Source organism: Scyliorhinus canicula, chromosome 15 (genome assembly GCF_902713615.1).
Source record: "Scyliorhinus canicula chromosome 15, sScyCan1.1, whole genome shotgun sequence".
NCBI classification, from domain to species: Eukaryota; Metazoa; Chordata; class Chondrichthyes; order Carcharhiniformes; family Scyliorhinidae; genus Scyliorhinus; species Scyliorhinus canicula.
The window spans coordinates 8,552,858-8,578,209 of record NC_052160.1 but is presented as its reverse complement, the minus strand read 5'-3'; the positions used below and the strand labels follow the sequence as shown (position 1 = coordinate 8,578,209).

Sequence of the window (25,352 nt, the reverse complement as noted above, 5' to 3'; positions counted from 1 at the left end):
AGCTATTAGAAGACTAGGAAGACTAGAACAGTTGCCCCCCAGAAGAAACATTGTTTGATTGATAGTTCAGGCTCTCTGATCTCGGTGGTCAATTTCACAATGTTTGTTGACATGGGTCAAGTAGTTTCAAGAGCTTATGATTTGTGTCTTTTTAAATGTCAAAGAGGCTGGGTGATTGATATGTTTATTAGCTTGGTCCAGACATTGTTGCCAAGCACAGGAGAAAGTTTTCCATGGATTACATTCTTTCAAAGCTTTTTTTTAACATTTCCAACGTCTCCATAAAAACTTGCAACTCTTGTAATTGGGCTTTGACAACCTGCACCGCAGAGCTGAGACATTCAGACAGATAGCTATGATCTTAAGCAGCCGTCATCCGCCGGTATAAACTGCACCATCAGACCTGGAGACCTCCCAAATGTAGTTGTGCCACAGACAATGAAGCCCCACCCTAACCCCTTCCAGCCACCACGGATCAGCCCCACCCTAACCCCTTCCAGCCACCTCGAATCAGCCCCACCCTAACCCCTTCCAGCCACCACAGATCAGCCCCACCCTAACCCCTTCCAGCCACCACGGATCAGCCCCACCCTAACTCCTTCTAGCCACCACGGATCAGCCCCACCCTAACTCCTTCCAGCCACCACGGATCAGCCCCACCCTAACTCCTTCCAGCCGCCACAGATCAACGTGGATTTAAGCATTTTGTCTTGACTCAATAATAATAATAATCACTTATTGTCACAAGTAGGCTTCAATGAAGTTACTATGAAAAGCCCCTAGTCGCCACATTCCGGCATCTGTTCGGGGAGGCCGGTACGGGAATTGAACCCGCTCTGCTGGCCATGTTCTGCATTACAAGCCAGCTGTTTAGCCCACTGTGCTAAACCAGCGCCAATATTGCCAAAAAACCGACCAACAAATCTCGGAACATAGTACAAACTATGTAAAGCAAGAAAAGACATACAATAAATGTGCATACGGACAAACAAAAAGGTTAAAAGATGAGCAAAGTCCGAGCTCGTGAAAACGCAGCTGCTCCCGTGCTGACAACACGTGACCCAGCCAATCATATATATAACAGGAACATTTAATAACATTTCCTGCCAACTTGGAGTGACAATGGAGAGCCATCAACCTAGGTTACTGGGACAAATAACTAACCTCCATGACAATTTAAGATAACTGCTGAGGTGTCCCCTAGAGTAACTACAAGGAGCTCCCATTGTCAGGCCAGCTGATGTGCAATAGGTATTGTGATAGTGGGTGGCGTTACTGTAATCAATTCAAAAGAACTGGGTCAAGGAACCAAACACTAAGGAGCTATGTAGCTATTCTTAAATAACTGGGTGACAGGCAAAACGGATAAGGCACAAGGTCAACTGAATTTTTAAAAAAGAACTCAGGTGACAAAATCTTACACCAGAAATGCTTTCTGCATATAAAGAGAATGGGTACTTTCTGAATTACATGATCCTGAAGTCGCCAAATGAGCAGATCAATAAAACGTCATGAACATTTAAATCCAATTCAACATGGTGCTGCGGACATTGAAGAACAAGTACATTTTTTAAAATATTATTTAATAGAATGTGGGTTTCACAGCAAGAGCAGCATTTGTTGCCCATTCCTAATTGCCTTTAGAAGGTCTAGGGCGCGATTCTCCGCCCCCCACGCCGCGTGGGAGAATAGCGGGAGGGCCTCCCGATATTTTTCACGCCCTCCTGCTATTCCCCCCCCCCCACGCCCGACCCACGCCACGAATCGCCGCTCGCCGTTTTTTACGGTGAGCGGCGATTCTCCGAGGCCGATGGGCCGAGCGGCCGAGCCTTCACGCCCGTTTCAACACGGCAGCAAACACACCCGCTCGCTGCCGTCGTGAAACGGGCGCCAGATGCCCGTTTGGCATGGGAGCACCACGACTGTGCTCGGGAGGGGACAGGCCCACGATCGGTGCCCACCGATCGTCGGGCCAGCGTCCAAAACAGACGCACTCTTTCCCCTCCGCCGCCCCGCAAGATCAAGCCGCCACGTCTTGCCGGGCGGCTGAGGAGAAAGACGGCAACTGCGCATGCGCGGGTTGGCGTTGTCCAACCTGCGCACACGTGGCTGACGTCATCGGCCGCGTCAGCCGGCGTGACGCTTGACGTGCGGCCTTGACGACCGTCATCAAGGCCGCGCCGCCGTGACGCACGGGGCCGCGCTCCTAGCCCCGCCCAGGGGGGAGAATCGGCCCCGGAAGTGGGCGTGAAGGCTGCAGTGGGTCACGGCCTGTCCCACGGCAACCTTTACGATTCTCCGCATTTATCTCGCCCGTGATGTCTTCTTGAAAAGCTGCAGTCCATGTGCTATATGTATGCCAATCTATTAGCAAGGGAGTTCCAGGATTTTACCCGTATGGTAAGAGAACTGCGATATCGTTCCAGGTCAGGATGATGTGTGGCCTGGAGGGAAACCTGCAGCTGGTAGTGTGCCTGGCATCAGCTGCCCTTGTCTTTCTAGGTGGCAGAGGCCAGGTGTTTGAATTGTTCGGATGTGTTGCTGTAGAGCAGGTTGGAGATGGTACACACTGCTACCACTGTTTGCCAGCGATGGAAGCAGCAAATGTTTAAGGTGGTGGACGGGGTGTTGATCAAACAGGCTGCTTTGACCTGGATAGTGTCACACTTCCTGAATTGTGTTGGAACTGCACTCATTCAGGCAAACGGAGAATTGTTTTTATTCATTTCCGGGAAGTGGGAGTCGCTGGTTAGGCCAGGATTTATTGCCCATCTCTAGTTGCCCTTCAGAAGGTGGTTGGGAGCTGCCTTCTTGAACGGCTGCAGTCCCTGAGGCGTAGGTACACCACCGTGCTGTTAGCGAGGGTGTTCCAGGAATTTGACCCAATGACAGTGAAGGAACGGCGATATATTTCCAAGTCGGGGTGGTGTGTGACTCGGAGGGGAATGTCCAGATGGTGGGGTTACGACGTATCTGCTGCTCTTTTCCTTCTAGATGGTAGTGGTCGATGGGTTTGGAGGGTGCAGCCTAAGAAACCTCAACAAGATCCTGCAGTGCATCTTGTCGCTGGTGCACACGGCTGCCACTGTTCATGGTGGTGGAGGGTTTGAATATTTGTGGAAGGGGCAGCAATCAAGCCGGCTGCTTTGTCCTGGATGGTGTCGAGCTTCTTGAGTGTTGTTGGAGCTGCACTCATCCAGGCAAGTGGGGAGTATTCCATCACACTCCTGACTTGTAGATGATGGACAGGCTTTTGGGGGTCAGGAGAAGAGTTACTCGCCTAATCTTTGACCTGCTCTGGTAGCCACTGTATTAATATGGCTGGTTGAGTTCAGTTTCTGATCAATGGAATCAGAATATTGATTGTGGGGGATTCAGCGATGGCAATGCCATTGAATGTCAAGGGCCAATGGTTAGATACTCTCCTGTAGGAGATGGTCTTTGCCTGGCACTTGTGTGGCACGAATGTAACTTGCCACTTGTCAGTCCAAGCCTGGATATTGTCCAGGTCTTGCTGCATTTGGACAGGGACTGCTACGTTATCTGAGGAGTCGCGAATGGTGCTGAGCATTGTGCAGTCATCCGCAAACATCCTCACGTCTGACCTTATGATGGAAGGCAGGTCATTGATGAAGCAGCTGAAGATGATTGAGCCTAGGACACTACCCTGAAGAATCCTGCAGTGATGTTCTGGAGTTGAGATGATTGACCTCCAACCACCACACCCATCTTCCTTTGTGCCAGGTATGACTCCAACCAGCGCAGTTTTCACCCTGATTCCCATTGGCTTGTTTTGCTCGGGTTCCTTGATGCCATACTCAGTCATATGCTGCTCGATGTCAAAGGAAATTAATCTCACCTCACCTCTGGCATTCAGCTCTTTTTCTGCCACTCTCCTGGCTTGTGCCTTATAGATGGCTGGAGGAGTTGAGATGTCAGGTGAGTTACTCTCTGCAGAGATCCCTGTTTCTGACATGCTCTTGGAGGCTGCAGTATTTATGTAGTGAATCCAGTTCAGTTTCTAGTTGATGTTAACCCCAGAATATTGATAGTAAGGGTTCAGTGATGGTAATACTACACCTTTCATTTGGAGAAAGTGAGATGCACTTTCCCATGCGGGTAATAGGTATCCGCATGGGTCCTAGCTACGCTTGCCTTTTTATGGGGTATGTGGAACATTCCTTGTTCCAGGCCTCTCCGGGCCCCCTCCCACAACTCCTTTACCGATACATTGATAACTATTTTGGTGCCGCTTCATGCTCTCGACCGGACCTGGAAAAATTCATCAACTTTGCTTCCAGTTTCCACCCCTCCATCACTTTCACCTGGTCCATCTCAGACACTTCCCTTCCCTTCCTTGATCTTTCTGTCTCCATTTCCGGCAATAGACTATCCACTAATATCCACTACAAGCCCACTGACTCCCACAGCTATCTGGACTACAGCTCTTCGCACCCTACACCCTGTAAGGACTCCATCCCTTTCTCTCAACTCCTTCGCCTCCGTCGCATTGGTTCCGACGATGCCACTTTCCAAAATGGTGCTTTGAAAATGTGTTCCTTCTTCCTCAACCGTAATTTCCCACCTACAGTTGTGGACAGGGCCCTCAACAGTGTGCGGTCCATCTCCCACGCCACTACCCTCGCCCCCTCCACTCCCTCCCAAAACAAGGATAGAGTCCCCCTCGTTCTCATATTTCATCCCACCAGCCTCCGTATGCAAAGCATAATCCTCCGCCATTTTCGCCAACTCCAGCGTGATGCCACCACCAAACACATCTTCCCTTCACTCCCTCTGTCAGCATTCCACAGAGACCATTCCCTCCGAGACAATCTAGTCCACTCCTCCACCATACCCAGTACCTCTCCCATCACCCATGGCACCTTCCCAGGCAATCGCAGAAGGTGTAACACCTGCCCCTTTACCTCTTCCGTGCTTAACATTCCAGGCCCAAAACACTCATTCCAGGTTAAACAGCATTTCACTGGCATCTCTTCCAATCTGGTCTCCTGCATTCGTTGCTCCCAATGTGGTCTCCTCTATATCGGAGAGACCAAACGCAGACTGGGTGATCGCTTTGCTGAGCATCTTCGGTCTGTACGCATTCAGGACCCTGACCTTCCCGTTGCTTGCCATTTTAACAAAAGACCCTGCTCCCATGCCCACATGTCTGTTCTTGGCCTGCTGCAATGTTCCAGTGAAGCGCAACGCAAACTGGAAGAACAACATCTCATCTTCCGGTAAGGCACGCTACAGCCTTCTGGCCTGAACATCGAATTCAACAACTTCAGGTGATCAGCCCCACCTCGACCCATTTGTTTTCATTTCATTTTAACTGTCTTTTACCATTTCTTTCATTCTTAATATATATTTAATTACCCCCCCCCTCCTTCACCTTTCTCCTCTTTGCTTCCCCCATCCCCTCCCCCCACACCTACAGTTCACCCTCTGATGTTAGTTTCCCTGCTGTTTGACCTTTCACATCTTTTGTTCTCTCTGGGGACTGCCATTAACACTCTTTCCCCTTGGTTTCTGTGGCCATTAGCACCCCGTCTCCCTGGGTTTCTGTGGCTATAACTCATCTTTCATTCTCACTCCACAGTATAAATATTTCCCACTTTCTCTATCTGTTAGCTTTGACAAAGAGTCATCGGATTCAAAATATTAGCACTTTTCTCTCCCTACAGATGCTGCCAGACTTGCTGAGATTTTCCAGCATTTCTCTTTCGCTCCTGTAGAGGGGCCAGTTTGAGGGCATTTGAGGTGGCAGCAAGTGGGGATAGAATATTTTAGGTATTTGTTTGTTGGAGGGAGGTTTGCAGACTTTGAGAAGCTGGAGGGGGCATACTAGTTGCCGAAGGGCAATAGAGTCAGGTATGTGCGGGTTAGGGACTTCATGAAGAATGAGGTGCCGTCGTTTCCAGTGCTGCCACCCCTACTGCTGCAGGAGGACACAGGGGAGTGTAAGGTTGCATATAGGGAGCTGAGATGAGGAGGAACTACTTCTCGCAGAGGGAGGTGAATTTGTGGAACTCGCTACCCCATAGTGCGGTGGAATCTGCGTCATTAAATGATTTTGAGAAGGAGATAAATATATTTCTGATTTTTAAAAACGGGTTAAAGGGATATGGACAACAGGTAGGGAGGTGAATTTGAGACCAGGAAGAGATCAGCCATGATCTGATTGAATGGCGAAACAGGCTTGAAGGGCTGAATTTCCCACTTCTGCTCCTAGTTCCTATGTTCCTATGTGCTGTTGAAGAGAGAGAAAGTGTCTCGGTAGGGGGAGTTAGGCATAATGGGAGGAGGAGTTGAGGGGTGCTGGAGTATGGACTGAAGCTTTGTGGAGGGTTAATATGTCCACATCGTGTGCAAGACTAAGCATCATCCAGTTTAAAGTGATGCACAGGTCCCACATGTCAGTGTCCAGGATGAGTAGAATAGGTGTGGGTTGGCGAATCATATCCATGTGTTTTGGGCATGTCCGAGGTTGACAGTTTTGGATGGAATTTGTGGATATAATGTCAAGGATTTGGGGAAAGAGGTCGGCCTGAGTCCGGAGGTGGCGGTATTTGAAGTGTCGGAGGATCCGGGAGTACAGGTGGGGATATGGGTGAACGATTTGGCAGAGTTTTGCATTTGGAGAAGATCAAGTTCACCATTCGAGGTGCGGAGGCATGACAGCAGAGTGTACCAACTCACAGGTTCTTCAGCAACACTTTCTAAACTCACGACCTGTACCAAAGGACAAGAAGAGGAGATGTGTGGGACCATTGCCAATTGCAAGCTCCCCTCCAAATCACACACCATCCTGACTTGGAAATACATCGCTGTTCCTTCAATGTCACTGGGTCAAAATCCTGGAAATCCCTCTTCAACAATGCAATGGGCGTACCAGCCCCACATGGACTGCAGTGGTTCAAGAAGGCAACTCACCATCATCTTCTCAAGGACAACTAGGGATGCACAATAAATGCTGACCTAGCCAGTGAAGGCCACATGCCATGAAAGGACAAAGACAACATCCTATCGGGCTGCATCACAGCCTGGTATGGCAATTGCTCGGCCAAAGACTGCAAGAAACTTCAGAGAGTCGTGAGCACAGCCCAGTCCATCACACGAACCTGCCTCCCATCCATTGACTCCATCTACACCTCCCGCTGCCTGGGGAAAGCGGGCAGCATAATCAAAGACACCTCCCACCCAACTTACTCACTCTTCCAATTTCTTCCATCGGGCAGGAGATACAGAAGTCTGAGAACACGCACGAACAGACTCAAAAACAGCTTCTTCCCCACTGTTACCAGACTCCTAAACGACCCTCTTATGGTCTGACCTGATTAACACTACACCGATGCCGGCGTTTATGTAGTTACATTGTGTACCTTGTGTTGCCCTATTATGTATTTTCTTTTCTTCCCATGTACTTAATGATCTGTTGAGCTGCTCGCAGAAAAATACTTTTCACTGTACCTTGATACACGTGACAATAAACAAATCCAAACGCCATGAAATCCATGATGTAAATAACCATTACCCGTAGCTGCCTGTGTTGCCATTTCTCCTTGTAGCTTTTCATATGTTGAAAATTACGTGACAGTTTAACAGCAAGCTGAGTTCGGAAACTGTCACGATCCAGAGTACAGTAAAGCCCCCCGAGAGAGAAATGGAATCTTCATGTGAAACCACAGCTAAAAATCAGTGGATCTAATGTTTCTGCTCGATTGACAGACAGCATGTGGAGTTATACAATATTACAATCAGCATCATGAAAAAAAAACAAATTCTACCAATTTAATTCACTGAACCAATCAACCATTCATTCTCTTGCCTTTAAAATGACACCAATGCATTTGTGATGAATAAACATTAGACACAGATAATACAAATTGTACTATCCATGAATCCAGTCTCACATCATATTATCCTGTATCATTTCTTATATTGGCTTAACTGTACAGCCTAGTATCTCTACATCCAACTCAGAGTTGTATTAATGTACTTTCCTGTCTCACGATGGCATTATTTGCTAATGTAGAGCTTAATATCTCTGTTCCCTATCACATATTGGCATTCCTACACAGCCTAACACTTGTCTACTGTCCCATATTGTACTGAAGCATAACTCAGTATCCCTCTGGCAATTCTCACATTATTATTGTGCCGAGTTTTCTGCATTAACTTGTTACTCACCAGGTTGACGAGCTCATGGTAGCAAATCTGGCCTTGCTCGTTGCTCTGGACAAGAGCAAACAGCATCTCGAGTTTGGTGGGGTCCAGCTGTAACTCATGGCTCTGAAGCAGATTGGAAAAGTGCTCCACAGCAATGAAACCAGTATTGTCTGGATCGAGCTGCAAGGACCAAGGAATGAGAATTAGAGCACGTTCAATAAGTTACTGCTTGTTACTTTATTGATCTACGACCACCGTCCCGCCAGCTATTAGTTATTATTTCCGTCTAACTGTATCCCATCAACATGATGCAATAATCAACAAAGAGCACGTTACCTGTTCCAAAACCACTTGTCAATGACATTTCTTATTGGAGTCCAAATTCAGGTTGGCTTACACTTCAATTATCCCTTCTTCCTTCAGGATGAACCACACTTCTGTTTGGCACCATACGGCTAACTGAAATTTAGGATCTTACCCAATGGAGAATTATGGCAAAAACCAACACCTTTCTTAATGGTGTGGTGCATTAGTGGATGCACAGTGCATCAGTATTCCGCCTCACCTCCAGTCAAGTTGCAACAGCAGAGAACCAGTAGCTCTGAGGAATCTCCTGCTCAGAATCCTATTTGGTGTATTATTACATTCACAAATATTTTCAATGTATTTCGTAGGATTCAATCGACGAGCCCACCTAAGTATTCAATAATCCTATTTGGGAACTGAAGTAGGTAATGGGCACACATTAAGGATGGCAGGATAGGTGATGCGTCTAGACTGCAGTATGTGGGAGGCCTGGGTGCCAGCTAGATACAGGGCAAACATTTCTACAGTCAGCATTCAAGCAGTTTTGGCTCAGAGCCTCTGGGCTGACATTGTGGCGCATCAGGAAATGGGTAACGTTGCCTCTTGGGACAGGGTATTCTGATTTGGTCGGTGGTCAGGCCAGTGTTACAGCAAGTGAGACAGATAAGTCAGTGAGTGAGTCAGAGGGCAGGAGTATAGGAGGCTCAGCCTTTGCAATTGCCCAAAAGGTCTGAGTTTTTTCAGCTTATCATAGAATTTACAGTGCAGAAGGAGGCCATTCAGCCCATCAAGTCTGCACCGGCTCTTGGAAAGAGCACTCTACCCAAGTTCAACAACTCCACCCTATCCCCATAACCCAGTAACCCCACCCAACACTAAGGGCAATTTTGGACACTAAGGGCAATTTATCATGGCCAATCCACCTAACCACATCTTTGGACTGTGGGAGGAAACCGGAGCACCCGGAGGAAACCCACGCGCACACGGGGAGGATGTGCAGACTCCGCACAGACAGTGACCCAAGCCGGGAATCGAACCTGGGACCCTGGAACTGTGAAGCGATTGTGCTATCCACAATGCTACCGTGCTTGTTTGGATGAGAGTAGGGGCTGTAGAGTGGATGAACTAACTGACCATGGCACCATGGTACAGGAAGCCATTCTAATAGGGGGAGCAGAAAATGTATGTAGTGGTAGTAGGGGATAGTATAGTCAGAGGTATTGACACCATTCTAAGCATCAATGAATGTGAGTTCAGGTGGCCGTGTTGCCTGTCCAGTGCTTCGGTTTGGGACTTCTACTTGAGACTGGAGCGTAACTTGCAATGGGAGGGGAAGGACCCAGTGTTGTGGTCCGTGTAGGTACCACCGACATAGGCAGTACAAAGAAGGAGGTTCAGTGTGAGGATCTAGGCACCAAATCAAGAATCAGAACCTCAGAGGTCATAATCACTGGATTATTACCTGGGCCACATGCAAATTGGCATAGGACAAATCAGGTTAGAGAGGTGAATGTGTGGCGCAAAGATTGATGTAGGAGAATTGGGTTTAGATATATGGGGCACTGGCACCAGTACTGGGGAAAGTAGGGGCTGTATCGGTGGGACAGCCCACACCTGAACCATACAGGGACCGGTGCTCCTGCTGGGAAGAGGTGAAGATTGAAGCTTAAAGTGAGAGCATTCATGATAATACAACCAGAGTTTTGTACAGAAATTAGGCAAGTAAAAGTCTGCTAATTTCAGGGTCAAAGCCCAGTAACTTCACAGGGAGACAGAAGCGCCATCTGGTGGCAGAAGAGCAGAATTGCACTGATCTGAACATCTCATGTGCAGCACCATCTGATGGTCGGCGATGGGAATTGCACTGACCTGAACATCTGGTGGTGGAAAGACAGAACTGCGCTGACCTGAATTCCTTAAGCAAAGCTATTCCCAGGGGCCGCAACCACAGCAGTGAAGACAGCCTTAAGCTTCCCCCGCCTCCTGTTTTTTGATCCTCTCCAACCCTTACCTTGTGTCTGTCTTATGTGTGTCCGGCTGGAGGATGGGATGGGTTTTGGGATAGGTATGCTGGTAGACCATTGTCCTGTTATTTCTTTATATATTCAACTTTTCCTTTTGTTATTAATAAACAGTTTGTTAAAGTATTACTTATAGATCTGCTGTCTGTAACTCATCGGAACAATCAAGGGTTAAACATTTTAGGAAAACACAAATTATTGGTTAATTCACTTATGTTGGGACTCCAGGGTCTGTGGGGCTGGAATTGACCGTGCACTAGCCTAGGGTGTCGTAACACCAGCCAGTGTGCCATTTCCAAGTCGCCAATTCCCCAAGCAGCAGGTTTCACCAGCGGGAACAGCCAGTCCTGGGAAACTACCCAATTCACAAATAAGGTCAAATAAAGCTGTTAAAGAACACATTGAAGTGCGTTTAATGTTCTAATATTGAAAGGTACAACTGTAACTGAAAGGAAGAATCTAATTGGGGGACAAGCTTTGTGGAAAAACTTGGGTAACATTAAGAAAAAAGGTACAGAGATTGGATACTAATGAGATGTTGGGCGGGATTCTCCAACCCTGCGCCGGGTCCGAGAATCGCCGGCGGGCCACGCGAATTGCGTCATGCCGCCCCAACGCCGGCCATTGGCGCCAGCGTGGTTGGCACGGCGCTGGTCGTGGGTCGCTCTACACGGCCGGCCCACCGTTCTCCGGCCCGAATGGGCTGAGCGGCCGTAAGAAAAGAGTCGAGTCCCATCGGCGCCGTTCTAACCTGCTCTGGGCCGATGGGACCTTGGCGTGTAAGGGTCGGGTGGCGGCCTTGGGGAAGGGGTGACCAAACCTGGGGGGGGCCTCCGATGTGGCCTGGCCCGCGATCAGGGCTGACCAATTGGCGGGCTAGCCTCTCTGGCTGGGGGCCTCCTTTCCTACGCGCCGGCCCCTGTAGTCCTGCACCATGTTGCATCGGGGCCGGAGCGTTGAAGGAGGCCACTGCGCATGTCCTCGTTGGCGCCGGTGCCACTGCGCACACGCGGATCCCGCGGCGCACACTTCGCGCCGGGATCTGCAGCTGGAGCAGCGCGAACCACTCCGGCGCCGTGCTGGCCCCCGGTAGGAGCCAGAATTAGTCGTGAGAGCGGCCCGTTCACGCCGTCGTAAAATGCAACGGCATTTATGGCGACGTGGACACTCTGCCGCGGGATTGGAGAATCCCGCCCATGGATTCTGAGATATGGATTGACGAGTCGGGGCAAAATCAGGAACCAGTATATCAGGGGGATCATTGAAGAAAGTAACCAAGAAGAGATTAAAATGGTCATCTGTTGCGGAGAGAGAGAGAGAGAGGAAATATGGTCAGGTAAACGATGGAGATAGGCTGCCTGGAAGAAAAGGAAGAAAGCCTAAGACCGAGATGGAAAGATGCAGTAATGAGAAGCTTAAATGTATAAGAAGAGTAATGTTTGACAAACCATCAGGGGTTACGGGGAAAATGCAGGAGAATGGGGAAGAGAAACATATCAGCCATGATCGAATGGTGGAGCAGACCTGGTGAGCCGAATGGTCTAATTCTGCTCCTATATCTAACGGTCAAACAGGAAGAGGTTGCAAAGATCAGCCAGCAGAGCGGCGGCCCCAAGTAAAATGGGACCACATGGCCCATGGTACCACCTTTACCATTCAATACCATTATGGCTGATATTGTGCTTTGATTCACCTCTTGACTCTCCTAAGTCTGTCCAGAATTTATAAGGCAGGAGTGTGATGGAATATTCTCCACTTTCCTGAATGGGTGCAGCTCCAACAACACTCAAGAAGCCAGGGCAAAGCAGCCTTGGGCACCCCACCCACAACCATAAACATTCACTACCTCTACCGCCGATGTACAGTGGCAGTAGTGTGTTTCATCTACAAGATGCGCTTCAGGAACTTTAATAGCATCTTCCAAAACCATGCCCACTACCATCTGGAAGGCCATGGGCAGCAGTTGCACAGGGACACCCCCACCTTCCCCTCCAAACCACACACCATCCTGATTTGGAAATGTATCACCATTCCTTCCCTGTCACTGGGCTGAAATCCTGGAACTCCCTTCCTAACAGCACTGTAGCGATATCACAGGGACAGCAGCAATTCAAGAAGGCAGCTCACCATCCTCTTCTCAATGGCAAATCAGGATCGCCAACATTGCGAGACCACTGAAATGCAAGAATGGTAGCACCTGGCAACGGGAGCATTGATCCAGTGGTGTTGAGGAGGAACATCCTTCACAGCAAGGGGGGGTGTCCCAGGCAACTTTAGGGCAGCAGAGAAGAACGAAAGATCCCAGATTGACCCCACGTCATCTGTTAAATATAGCTAGTGATGATTGTGGTGGCCCCGGAGGTGTTTTAATTGACCTTAGCATCTGCTAGTCAGAAGGTAGAAAATAAATCAGACAGCATGCACACACACCTGGCCATTATCCAGCTGGAAGTGTGCAATGCGGACACGGAGGTGGGTGATAAAGGACTGGAAAGGTCCTTACCCTGTAGGCGCTGCTGAAATACATATCGTTCGAAGCTCTAGTTTACCTCGACATCACAGTGGCTGTCGAACTTTAGGAGGACCGTCTTGAACTTTGATTTATCCTCCCCGTCAGCGAAGGTGAGCGAGTTAAAGATGTGGAGGGCATGGTCCCCGGCTGTGGAGAGGAAGAGAGCAATCTTCCGTGCATCCGAGGCAGCTTCCAGGTCCATGGCCTCGAGGTACAGCTGGAAGCGCTGTTTAAAAATCTTCCAATTGGAGCCCAGGTTCCCGGCAATGCGGAGGGGCGGTGGCAGGCGAACACTGTCCATACTGCAGGGTGGCTGAGGACTGGTGGAAGGCTGATCACTGGAAGGTAGGTCTCAGAAGTACTAACATCCCTCAACTGCTGGTACCATGAAGTGTTGGGCACTGTGGACTTGTGAAGCAGACATATGCCACCAACACTGAAGAAGGTTCAACTCTATTTTATTAACTACTTATAAAATTGGATTGGATTGGATTGGATTTGTTTATTGTCACGTGTACCGAGGTACAGTGAAAAGTATTTTTCTGCAAGCAGCTCAACAGATCATTCAGTACATGGGAAGAAAAGGGAATTAAACAGAATTCAAGAAAATACATGAGAATACATAATAGGGCAACACAAGATATACAATGTAACTACATAAGCATTGGCATCGGTTGAAACATACAGGGTGTAGTCTTAATGAGGTCAATCCATAAGAGGGTCATTTAGGAGTCTGGTGACAGTGGGGAAGAAGCTGTTTTTAGTCTGTTCGTGCGTGTTCTCAGACTTCTGAATCTCCTGCCCGATGGAAGAAGTTGGAAAAGTGAGTAAGCCGGGTGGGAGGGATCCTTGATTATGCTGCCTGCTTTCCCCCGGCAGCGGGAGGTGTAGATGGAATCAATGGATGGGAGGCAGGTTCGTGTGATGGACTGGGCGGTATTCACGACTCTCTGAAGTTCCTTGCGGTCCTGGGCCGAGCAGTTGCCATACCAGGCTGTGATGCAGCCCGATAGGATGCTCCCTATAGTGCATCTGTAAAAGTTGGTAAGGGTTAATGTGGACATGCCGAATTTCCTTAGTTTCCTGAGGAAGTATAGGCGCTGTTGTGCTTTCTTGGTGATAGCGTCGACGTGAGTGGACCAGGGTAGATTTTTGGTGATGTGCACCCCTAGGAATTTGAAACTGCTCACCATCTCTACCTCGGCTCCGTTGATGCTGACAGGGGTGTGTACAGTACTTTGCTTCCTGAAGTCGATGACCAGCTCTTTAGTTTTGCTGGCATTGAAGGAGAGATTGTTGTCGCTGCACCACTCCGCTAGGTTCTCTATCTCCCTCCTGTATTCTGACTCGTCGTTATTCGAGATCCGGCCCACTATGGTCGTATCGTCAGCAAACTTGTAGATGGAGTTGGAACCAAGTTTTGCCATGCAGTCGTGTGTGTACAGGGAGTAGAGTAGAGGGCTAAGTACGCAGCCTTGCGGGGCACCGGTGTTGAGGACTATTGTGGAGGAGGTGTTGGTGTTCATTCTTACTGACTGTGGTCTGTTGGTCAGAAAGTCAAGGATCCAGTTGCAGAGTGGAGAGCCAAGTCCTAGGTTTTGGAGCTTTGATATGAGCTTGGCTGGGATTATGGTGTTGAAGGCGGAGCTGTAGTCAATAATAGACATTGTCTATATCAATAATAGACATAGACAAAATAATAGACATACTATAACTGTGGGTTTACACAATGCTAGTTTAACTAGAGACCTGTGCCTGTCCGAACCAGTTGAATCACTCAGCACGTGGTGAGAGTCTGTACTGTACTTGATGAGCTCTTGTGCTTCTGAGAGGCAGCATCCAGAATGAGCAGGAAAAGTGATGCCCTCTGCCTTCATAGTGTGTGTGTTCTAACTGGTGATTGGCTGCGGTGTTTGTGCATGTTGATTGGTCCCAGTGTATGTCCATCAGTATGTGTCTGCACCATGATATACTGGTGTATATTATGACACCCATGCCAGTACAAATTTCCATCTTCAAGAAAAGAAGCAGGCAAAGAATGTGGAGGATAAAGTGCCCATACAAATCCCACCTTGCCTGTTGTTATAGGACTGGATATAATCATGCTCATTCATCAATTGCCATGACAACAGCTAGCTCTTGACAAGAAACACAAAGTACCACCCACATGAGAGTTATTTCCTCGCACTATTTTTATTTTTAGTGGTCTATACTCACTGACAAAATCTGTGCAAGTGTACTTCAGCGCAAAGTGCACTCTACCTTGTATGGTCGCTTGGAAAAGATTTCAAATCGGGCATGCAAGACGTGTAAAATTGAATAATGCAATGGATTTCATCTTGGCAGGAATTTGGTCCATATGTATGTTTGTTTTATCCTGGTTTACTGTCTGGTTTGTTGGCTGGTTTAATTCATTATGTGCTCAGGTGCTGTCTGCTTATTGTGATGATCTGCTGATGTGGGACCTGAGATATGGTTAAGCTCAAAATGTTGGCCTGGCACACATTTGGGCTGAGTTACAGATCTTTCTGCGTGGAGTATTAACAGGCAGTTGGGATGGCATGAGCTCCAGGTTCTTCCAAACAGTTCTTCCACGCAAACGGCTGCTCTGCGACATCCTGCACAATTTGACAAGGAACCCCTTAGGCAGGACAGCAACCCTCTGGTCAGCATCATGCCTGTGGTCGCATGGAGTGCAAAATACACATCATTTGAAATGCTAACAGAAGGCTTCAATTGAGACAGTGCAAAACCTTAACAGTTCCCTGGGGCAAATCAAACAGCATAAGTTGACAACAAGCGGCAGTTCTTTTCTACCTCGATTAGCATAACAACGATCGTTGCCGTTCTGTTGTTTCTGTTGATTTTAAAACCCAACGTTTGCAATATTGCTTTCAGCAGATTTCACGTTGCTGAGATTTGTTCCAGTGTCTGATTAACGTGGACTTCTCATCACGGACAAGACATCTCTTCTTTTTGCGGGAATTCCACATCTTGAAGATATGTTCTTCTCTGGCATCTTGTTATAAAGTCTACCATGTCAAGTGTTATACACACTTACGTGGTCTATGTTAATTGGCACATTTGTGCACGTCAAAATCCTTATTTCAGGACGCCAAATGTACTAACAGTGCTACTTCTGGTTACGTAACATTTACAGCATATAAATAGGCCATTCAAGGGGAGCACGGTGGTGCGGTTGGTTAGCGCGGCTTCCTGACGACGCCAACTGGGTTCGATCCAGTCCCTGGGTCACTGTCCGTGTGGAGTTTGCACAGTCTCCCCCTGTCCGTGTGGAGTTTGCACAGTCTCCCCCTGTCCGTGTGGAGTTTGCACAGTCTCCCCCTGTCTGTGTGGAGTTTGCACAGTCTCCCCCTGTCCGTGTGGAGTTTGCACAGTCTCCCCCTGTCCGTGTGGAGTTTGCACAGTCTCCCCCTGTCCGTGTGGAGTTTGCACCGTCTCCCCCTGTCCGTGTGGAGTTTGCACAGTCTCCCCCTGTCCGTGTGGAGTTTGCACAGTCTCCCCCTGTCCGTGTGGAGTTTGCACAGTCTCCCCCTGTCCGTGTGGAGTTTGCACAGTCTCCCCCTGTCCGTGTGGAGTTTGCACAGTCTCCCCCTGTCCGTGTGGAGTTTGCATATTCTCCCTGTGTCTGCGTGGGTCTCACCCCCACAACCCAAAGCTGTGCAGGGTAGGTGGATTGGCCACGCTAAATTGGACAAAAAGAACTGGATACACTAAATTTATTTTTAAATATGTATATATGTATAAACACGCCATTCCACCAAACTAGCCCATGTTATTATTTATCCAACCTCCCTTTACATAGAACATAGAACATACACTGCAGAAGGAGGCCATTCGGCTCATGGAGTCTGCACTGACCCACTTAAGCCCTCACCCTATCCCCGTAACCCAATAACCCCTCCTAACCTTTTTGGACACTAAGGGCAATTTACCATGGCCAATCCACCTAACCTTTAGATGATTGATGCAGGTAGGGCAGTGGATGTTGTCTATATGGACTTCAGTAAGGCCTTTGACAAGGTCCCTCATGGTAGACTGGTACAAAAGGTGAAGTCACACGGGATCAGAGGTGAGCTGGCAAGGTGGATACAGAACTGGCTAGGTCATAGAAGGCAGAAAGTAGCAATGGAAGGGTGCTTTTCTAATTGGAGGGCTGTGACTAGTGGTGTTCCGCAGGGATCAGTGCTGGGATCTTTGCTGTTTGTAGTATATATAAATGATTCGTAGGAAAACGTAACTGGTCTGATTAGTAAGTTTGCAGACGACACAAAGGTTGGTGGAATTGTGGATAGTGATGAGGACTGTCAGAGGACACAGCAGGATTTAGATCATTTGGAGACTTGGGCGGAGAGATGGCAGATGGAGTTTATTCCGGACAAATGTGAGGTGATGCATTTTGGAAGGTCTAATGCAGGTAGGGAATATACAGTGAATGGTAGAACCCTCAAGAGTATTGACAGTCAGAGAGATCTAGGTGCACAGGTTACTGAAAGGGGCAACACAGGTAGTCAAGAAGGCATACGGCAGGGATGGCCCCTCTCCCCACTGCTGTTCGCGTTAGCTATAGAGCCGTTGGCAATTGAACTAAGAGCCTTAAGGGGCTGGTCCTGGGGGCAGTGGAACACAGAGTCTCGCTTTACGCAGACGACCTGTATGTATCGGACCCAGTAGAGGGGATGGAAGAAATCATGAGGATTCTGGGGGAATTTGGCCGGTTTTCGGGTACAAACTAAATATAGGGAAAAGCGAGATGTTTGCGATCCAGGTGAGGGGACAGGAGAGGCGACTGGGGGAACAGCCGTTTACAATGGTAGGGGGAAGCTTTAGGTATCTAGGCAACCAAGTAGTGTGGGAGTGGGAACGGTTACACAAGCTAAATCTGGCCCGACTAGTAGACCAAATGAAGGAAGATTTTCGGAGGTGGGACACGCTCCCATTGTCATTAGCTGGGAGAGTCCAGACGGTGAAGATGACGGTCCTTCCGAGATTCCTGTTTGTTTTCCAGTGTCTCCCCATCTTTATTAAATGGGTCAACAAAGTGATCACTGGCTCTGTGTGGGCGGGCTAGACCCCGCGAGTAAGGAGGGGGATGCTTGAGCGGAGCCGGGGAGAGCGGGGCTGGCGCTACCAAACTTCAGTAACTATTGGGCGGTGAATATAGCCATGATCAGGAAGTGGGCGGTGGGGGAGGGGTCGGCATGGTAGCGTATGGAGGCAGCTTCATGCAAGGGCACCAGCTTGAGGGCATTGATAATGATGCCTCTGCCGTTCCCGCCGGCACGTTACACCACCAGCCCTGTTATGGTGGTGGCCCTGAGAGTCTGGGGGCAATGGAGGAGACATGTGGGAGCAGAGGGAGCATCGGTCTGGTCCCCAATCTGTAATAATCACCGGTTTGCCCCAGGAAGGATGGACGGGGGTTTCGGAGATGGCAGAGAGCAAGAATTGAATGGGGGGCATAGTTATAGAGGGGAGCTTTCCTAGCTTGAGGGAGCTGGAAGAAAAATTTAGATTGGCGAGGGTAAACAAATTCAGGTACCTGCAGGTACGGGACTTCCTACGTAGGCAGGTCTCAACCTTCCCGCTCCTACCACCAAGGGGGATACAGGACAGGGCAGTTTCTAGAGGGTGGGTGGGAGAAGGGGAGGTCTCTGACATCTATAAGGAACTCATGGGGTCGGAGGACACGCAGACTGAGGAGCTGAAGCGCAAGTGAGAAGAGGAGCTGGGAGGAGGGATAGAGGATGGTCTCTGGGCAGATGCGTTGAGTAGAGTCGATGCGTCCATAACATGCGCCAGGCTCAGCCTGATACAATTCAAGGTCATTCACCGGGGCTCACATGACAGTGGCCCGAATGAGCAGGTTCTTTGGGGTAGAAGATAGGTGTACAAAGCAGGAGGGCCAGCGAACCATGTCCACATGTTCTGGGCATGTCCGAAGCTTAGGGGATTTTGGCAGGGGTTTGCGGATGTCATGTCCATGGTGTTAAAAACAAGGGTGGCGCTGAGTCCAGAGGTGGCGATTTTCGGGGTGTTGGAAGACCCGGGAATCCAGGAGGAGAAAGAGGCAGAGGTTCTGGCCTTTGCTTCCCTGGTAGCCTGGAGACAGATACTATTAGCTTGGAGGGACTCAAAGCCCCCAAAGTCAGAGACCTGGCTATCGGACATGGCTAGCTTTCTCTGTTTGCAGAAAATCAAGTTCCCCATGAGAGGGTCACTGTTAGGGTTCGCCCGGAGGTGGCAACCGTTCGTCGACTACTTTGCGGAAAATTAATCGTTAGTTTAGAGTAGGGGGTTAATAAAGGTGGGACCAGTAAAGGAGGAAGACTGCTTTTGCACTATGTTTATAGACTCATGTACATTGTTTATTTTGTCGTTGTTGTAAAACCAAAAATACCTCAATAAAATGTTTATTAAAAAAAAAAGAAGGCATACGGCTTGCTTGCTTTCATTGGCCAGTGCATTGAGTATACAAATTGACAAGTCATGTTGCAGCTGTATTGAACCTTAGTTAGGCCACACTTGGAGTATAGTGTTCAATTCTGGTCGCCAGACTACCAGAAGGATGTAGAGGCTTTAAGGAGGGTGCAGAAGAGATTTACCTGGATGTTGCCTGGTATGGAGGGCATTAGCTATGAGGGGAGGTTGAATAAACTTGGTTTGTTCTCACTGGAACGAAGGAGGTTGAGGGGCGACCTGATAGAGGTCTATAAAATTATGAGGGGCATAGACAGGGTGGATAGTCAGAAACTTTTTCCAAGGATGGAGGGGTCAATTACTAGGGGGCATAGGTTTAAGGTGTGAGGGGCAAGGTTTAGAGGAGATGTACGAGGCATGTTTTTTACACAGAGGGTAGTGGGTGCCTGGAACTCGCTACCGGAGGAGGTGGTGGATGCAGGGATGATAATGACGTTTAAGGGGCATCTTGACAAATGCATGAATAGGATGGGAATAGAGGGATATGGACCCAGGAAGTGGAGAAGATTGTAGTTCAGACGGGCAGCATGGTCGGCACAGGCTTGGAGGGCCGAAGGGCCTGTTCCTGTGCTGTACTTTTCTTTGTTCTTTGTCAACCTTCATGTCTTTGGCCTGCGGGAGGAAACCGGAGCACCCGGAGGCAACCCACGCAGACACGGGGAGAACAGGCAGACTCCGCATGGAGAGTGACCCAGCAGAGAATCGAACCTGGGACCCTGGCGCTGTGAAGCCACAGTGCTAGCCACAGTGCTACCGTGCCGCCCTCAAGCACCCTTTAAATGCATCTCTGCTAGTTCCCTCGACCACGCCGTGCGGTAGCAGTCCATATTCGCACCATTCTCTCAAGAGAGTCACGGCCATACTTGAAGGATAAGGACAGGCTCTGGTTATTTAACGCCAAGGAGGAAGTTGCCATACAAGAGAAGCTGCCCATCAGATGAGCCGAGAAAACAGAACAATAAAATAATTATGCTGCAGAGATTTGAGTTTGTTCCAGCAAAATTAGATGCAGGTTCCACCAATTCATTTTGTGACCTCTTGAGGAATACTGTGGAGTAAATAATTATATCATTGTGAACTGTGACAACTAACGTGATTAACAACAGTTATTTTTTAAAAAAATTTAATTGCTACAACAAAGGTTAAAATGCAAACAATTGCAAACGTTATTCAGGATATCCTGTTACTTTGGTAATCTCCTGTTTGAGGATGGCAAAAAGATGCCTTCGGGATTAGTTCTGATTTTTATTCAGGCTCCCCAAGGAATAATGCATTCTCTTGGTCTCCTTTTGGAGAGAGCCTCTCCAAAGTCAACAAACGCCAAATAAAAGCACTGAGATTGCGGCTTGGAAAACCTGGGGCGCAATTCAACTGCCACGTTGCGCCCGGCGCAGCTTTGGGCGCGTCAGGTAAGTAGCGGGAAATGCCAAAATAGAGATTCGCACGGGTCGCGAACCAGTTTGCATTTCACCCGGCCCGCTCCGGATGGCGAGATCCGGATCCCACCCAAAAATGGCGAGCGTACCATCAACCCTCATTTGCATTTATCCGAATCTCATTAGGGAGGTTGAAGTTGAACGCAGCGGCCTCCCGGGAATTATCTGTCTCCCCAGCGGGAGGTCACGTGGCTGTCATGCGGCACTCCCTTTTAAAGACACAAAGCTGGCACAGAGGCTGCCGAGGGGAACTGAGGATGTGAGCAGCCATTGGCATTTTCCAGCTTGCAGCCTAAGGGCATCGGAGCTGCTGGCCCAGGGTTGGGGGTTGGGGGGGTGCGGGGAGGCGGGGGGGGAACCCCCTCAAGGGGGGGGTTGAGCTTGGTCAGGGAGCGTTCGAGGTCGGAGGTCGCCCCTGAGCTGTCGGGGTTTCAGGAGCCTTGCATCTGTGAGGCCTTCGAGCCATCTTTAAATATTGTGGCGACCCATAACAGGGTCAACCACAGCTGCAGCCTCTCTGTCCTGCCAAACACTTCCAGGACAGAGCCCTGCTGCAGCTTCTCTCCGAGAACTCAATTTCACTCCCTCTGACTGAGAGCAGCCTCTAGCTTCACAGCTGAAGGCTATTGCTAGTGAGGAATTGGCCTTGTTACTTCACAGCTGCAGGTTGTGTTTGCTGTTTGCTCCTGCTGGTGGCTGCAGGTGCCTGGAGGCAGTCTGGTACCAGATTTCCCAGAAATCTGTGGAAGATTGATTCAGGTAGTAGTTCAGGGCAGGTCCCGAGAAATGGCAATTTATGCTCTCAATGAACACATTTATTATAGTCGCAACTAAAATAAAAGCAAATGATGCTTCAGAAATTCAAAGACAAAAATAATGCAAAGGAGTTGATTCTGGTTCAATCATCAAGTAAATGTGAGGAATACATTGAGGCCTGCTGTTCAGGAAAAACATGGGGCGCGATCTACTCGAATGGGAACAGAGTCCCATAGCGTGCTTGATTAGCCGAGTGTTTCCCAGCGCTCGGAGCGCCGGGAAACACCACGCTAATGTTCAGCCATTTAGGTAGATTGGGGGCCTGAGCGGGGATCGCGCGGTCGAGGCCACATTTAGCTCTGCTTGCCACCTATAAGGAGGTCCTCAGGCCCCCCCTGCACCCGCGCAGGGTATACCCGGGCCCAATCATCATTGTGGGAAAAATGTCAGCCTGGCACTTTGGCACTGCCAACCTGTCAACTTAGCAGTGCCAAGGTGCCACCCTGCTCAGAGGGCAAGCATCTGGGGGCCAATGGTCCCCCAGGAGACTCCCATCTTTGCCATTCCATCTGATCCCTGTTTGTGGGAACCAGCACTGAATGGCACTCACCCGAGATTGCCAAGGCGAGGGGGGTCAAGGCAAGGGGCTGGTTTAGCTCACTGGGCTAAATCGCTGGCTTTTAAAGCAGACCAAGGCAGGCCAGCAGCACGGTTCGATTCCCGTACCAGCCTCCCCGAACAGGCGCCGGAACGTGGCGACTAGGGGCTTTTCACAGTAACTTTATTTGAAACCTACTTGTGACAATAGGCGATTTTCATTTCATTGGGTAGACCGTGGGAGTGCATACTAGCGTGAGACTAGCTGACTCACTCTAATATGCAGATTTGCTGAAAAGCTATCCCGCCCACAATGAGCAGGGTTCACGCCGCAACATCTCCCGACGTCGCGTTAGATCCCGTGAGGTGTGGTGAACCCGGTAGATCCCCGTAAAGGATCCGGTCGCATTGTGCCGCGCCGCCTTTCGGGCGTATCGGGGGCCGGTAGATCTCGCCCATGGTGCTACCATCACGCAAATGGTGTAACATGGCCGATCACTCAGCTCCCAACACAGCTGTAGTTGGTGAAATTCCCAGGGCCAACCACTGTCTGGCCAGAACAGCCCCTGAGCCAGGGATGGCCCAGTAATACATTCTGAATGCAAGGAATGTTTTAACGCCCAGAGCTGACAAGTTGTCGCAGAGCATATACTTCCACCTGCAACTCCCGTCCAAATGCATGTTAACTTTCCTCCCATCCGTATCGTAAGGCCACAATGATTTTAACCCTTGGCTTCACTATCCAGCCACCGATCGACTTCTTCCGGAACGGCAGCAAGTGTGGAGGTTCCAGGCACAATGTACCATGGGGACAAGGCAGGGGAGGTCTAGGCTTTCCTGTTTGGGCATAGCAGACCACTCCTGCTCCTCTTGGACATCACAAGGGTAAGGTTAAAAAGTGCTCTGCAGCTTCCGATTCTCACCCGGTACCCCTTTTCCTGGGCCAGAGTTAAAATTACAGTTAAGGCCTGATGGCGTAATTGACCCCGCCAGCTCTCAAGAAGTGCCAGTGATATCAGAATAATTAAGATCAGGGGCAACATGAATGGATAAGTTACACTGCGCCTCCACAGCTGGTTTCTGCTCGATGGGATTGTTAAAATCCACCTCAAAAATCCACCTCAAACCAGAGCATATCGTCTAATGTCAAATTACAAGACCCACGAAAAATTTGGATCTGCAGATTTGTCGTTGGATCATTGGTGGTTGCCTCTCTACGTGAGTAAGTGTCACCAAAACCATACCACTACCTTCAATCTCACTCCCACAAGATAATCGTGATTAGGTCTGTGCAGTATCACTAACCAAAACAGAAGAAATGAGAAATATGGGAGATATTTTAAAAATCTTTCTTGGGATATGAACATCGCTGGCAATACCAGTATTTATTACCCATCCCTAATTGTCCTTGAGAAGATTGTAATGAGCCACCTTCATGAACCTTTGCAGTTCACGTGATTATAGGTACACCCGCAGTGTTGTGAGGGTTGAGGGGATGCAGGGAAAGTTCCAGAATTTAAGGCCAGCAACAGTGAAGAATCAGCAATATAGTTTCAATTCAGGATGGTGCATGACTGGAAGGGGAATTTGTGGGTGCTGCTGTTCCCATGTGTCTGCTGCCCTCGTCCTTCTAAGTGGTTGAGGTCACTACTTTGGAAGGTGCTCTCTGCAGTGTATCTTGTAGATGGAACATATTGCTGCCATTTTACATTAACGGTGGAGTCAATGAATGAGTAAGGTGGTGGATGGGGTGTTGATCAAGTGAATTTCTTTCTCTTGGGTAGTGTTGAGCTTTTTGAGTGTTCTTAAAGTTGCACTTATCCAGGCATATGGGATGTATCTCATCACACTCCTGACTTGTGCGTTGTAGACAGGCTTTGAGGAGTCGTGGCAACAGGAGCCTCAACCTCTGACCTGCTGTTGTGGCAGCAGTATCCATAAGGCTTGTCCAGTTCCAATTTTGGTCAATGGTGTCTCCCTAGTCTCCGAATCAATTACATCACTCTCCAGCTTGATGAAGAATTCTATCATATTATGATTGCTCCTCCCCAAGAGACCTCGCACAACTAGATTGTCAATTATTCATTTCTCAATAAACAATGCCTGGTTTAGGTTGGCTTGGACTCCAGTTGGTTCCTCAACACATTGGTCCAGGAAACCATCCCATACACATTCCAGGAATTCCTCCTCTATGGTACTGTGACTAATTTTGGTTTGCCCAATCTAAGTACAGATGTTCCTTTATCACATGCGTCTCTAATATCCTGTCTAATGTCATCCCTAACTTAATCACTACAGTTTGGGGGGTCTTTATGTATCCCCCCCACTAACGTTTTTTGCCCCTTGGTGTTTCTCAGCTCGACCCATGCAGATTCCACATCACCAGAGCTACTATCCCAGGTTCGATTCTGGTCCCAGGTTCGATTCCGGTTTGGGTCACTGTCTGTGTGGAGTCTGCACGTCCTCCCCGTGTGTGCGTGGGCTTCCTCCGTGTGCTCCGGTTTCCTCCCACAGTCCAAAGATGTGCAGGTTAGGTGGATTGGCCATGATAAATTGCCCTTAGTGTCCAAAATTGCCCTTAGTGTTGGGTGGGGTTACTGGGTTATGGGGATAGGGTGGAGGTGTTGACCTTGGGTAGGGTGCTCTTTCCAAGAGCCGGTGCAGACTCGATGGGCCGAATGGCCTCCTTCTGCACTGTAAATTCTATGATACCTATGATAAATTCTATGATATCCTTCCTCACTATTGAGGTAATTTCCTCTTTAGCCAGCAATGCAACTCCGCTGCCTTTTCCTTTTCGTCTGTCCCTCCTAAATACTGAATACCCCTGGATGTTCAATTCCCAATCCTGGTCACCCTGCAGCCATGTTTCCATAATCCTGACTATATCATACCTGTTTATATCTATTTGCACGATTGGTTCATCCAGTTTATTGAGAATGCTCCATGCAGAAGGCACAAAACCTTAAGGCTTGTTTTTTTTTTCAAATGGTGGGATTTGAACTCATGTCTCTTGAAGGTTACTAACCTAGTAACATTGTCACCATATTA

The 25,352-nt window shown here is 48.9% G+C and overlaps 1 protein-coding gene across 3 annotated transcripts in view; it reads right to left on the bottom strand.

The window, feature by feature from the left end:
• rhbdl1 (rhomboid, veinlet-like 1 (Drosophila)) overlaps nucleotides 1-25,352 on the bottom strand; it is a 230,785-nt gene that overhangs the window by 188,035 nt on the left and 17,398 nt on the right. For all 3 annotated transcript variants that reach the window (XM_038820815.1, XM_038820817.1, XM_038820816.1), the window contains exon 2: nucleotides 8,194-8,352. In XM_038820815.1, the coding sequence (XP_038676743.1) occupies nucleotides 8,194-8,352 (159 nt within the window). The remainder of the gene's footprint in view (nucleotides 1-8,193; nucleotides 8,353-25,352) is intronic.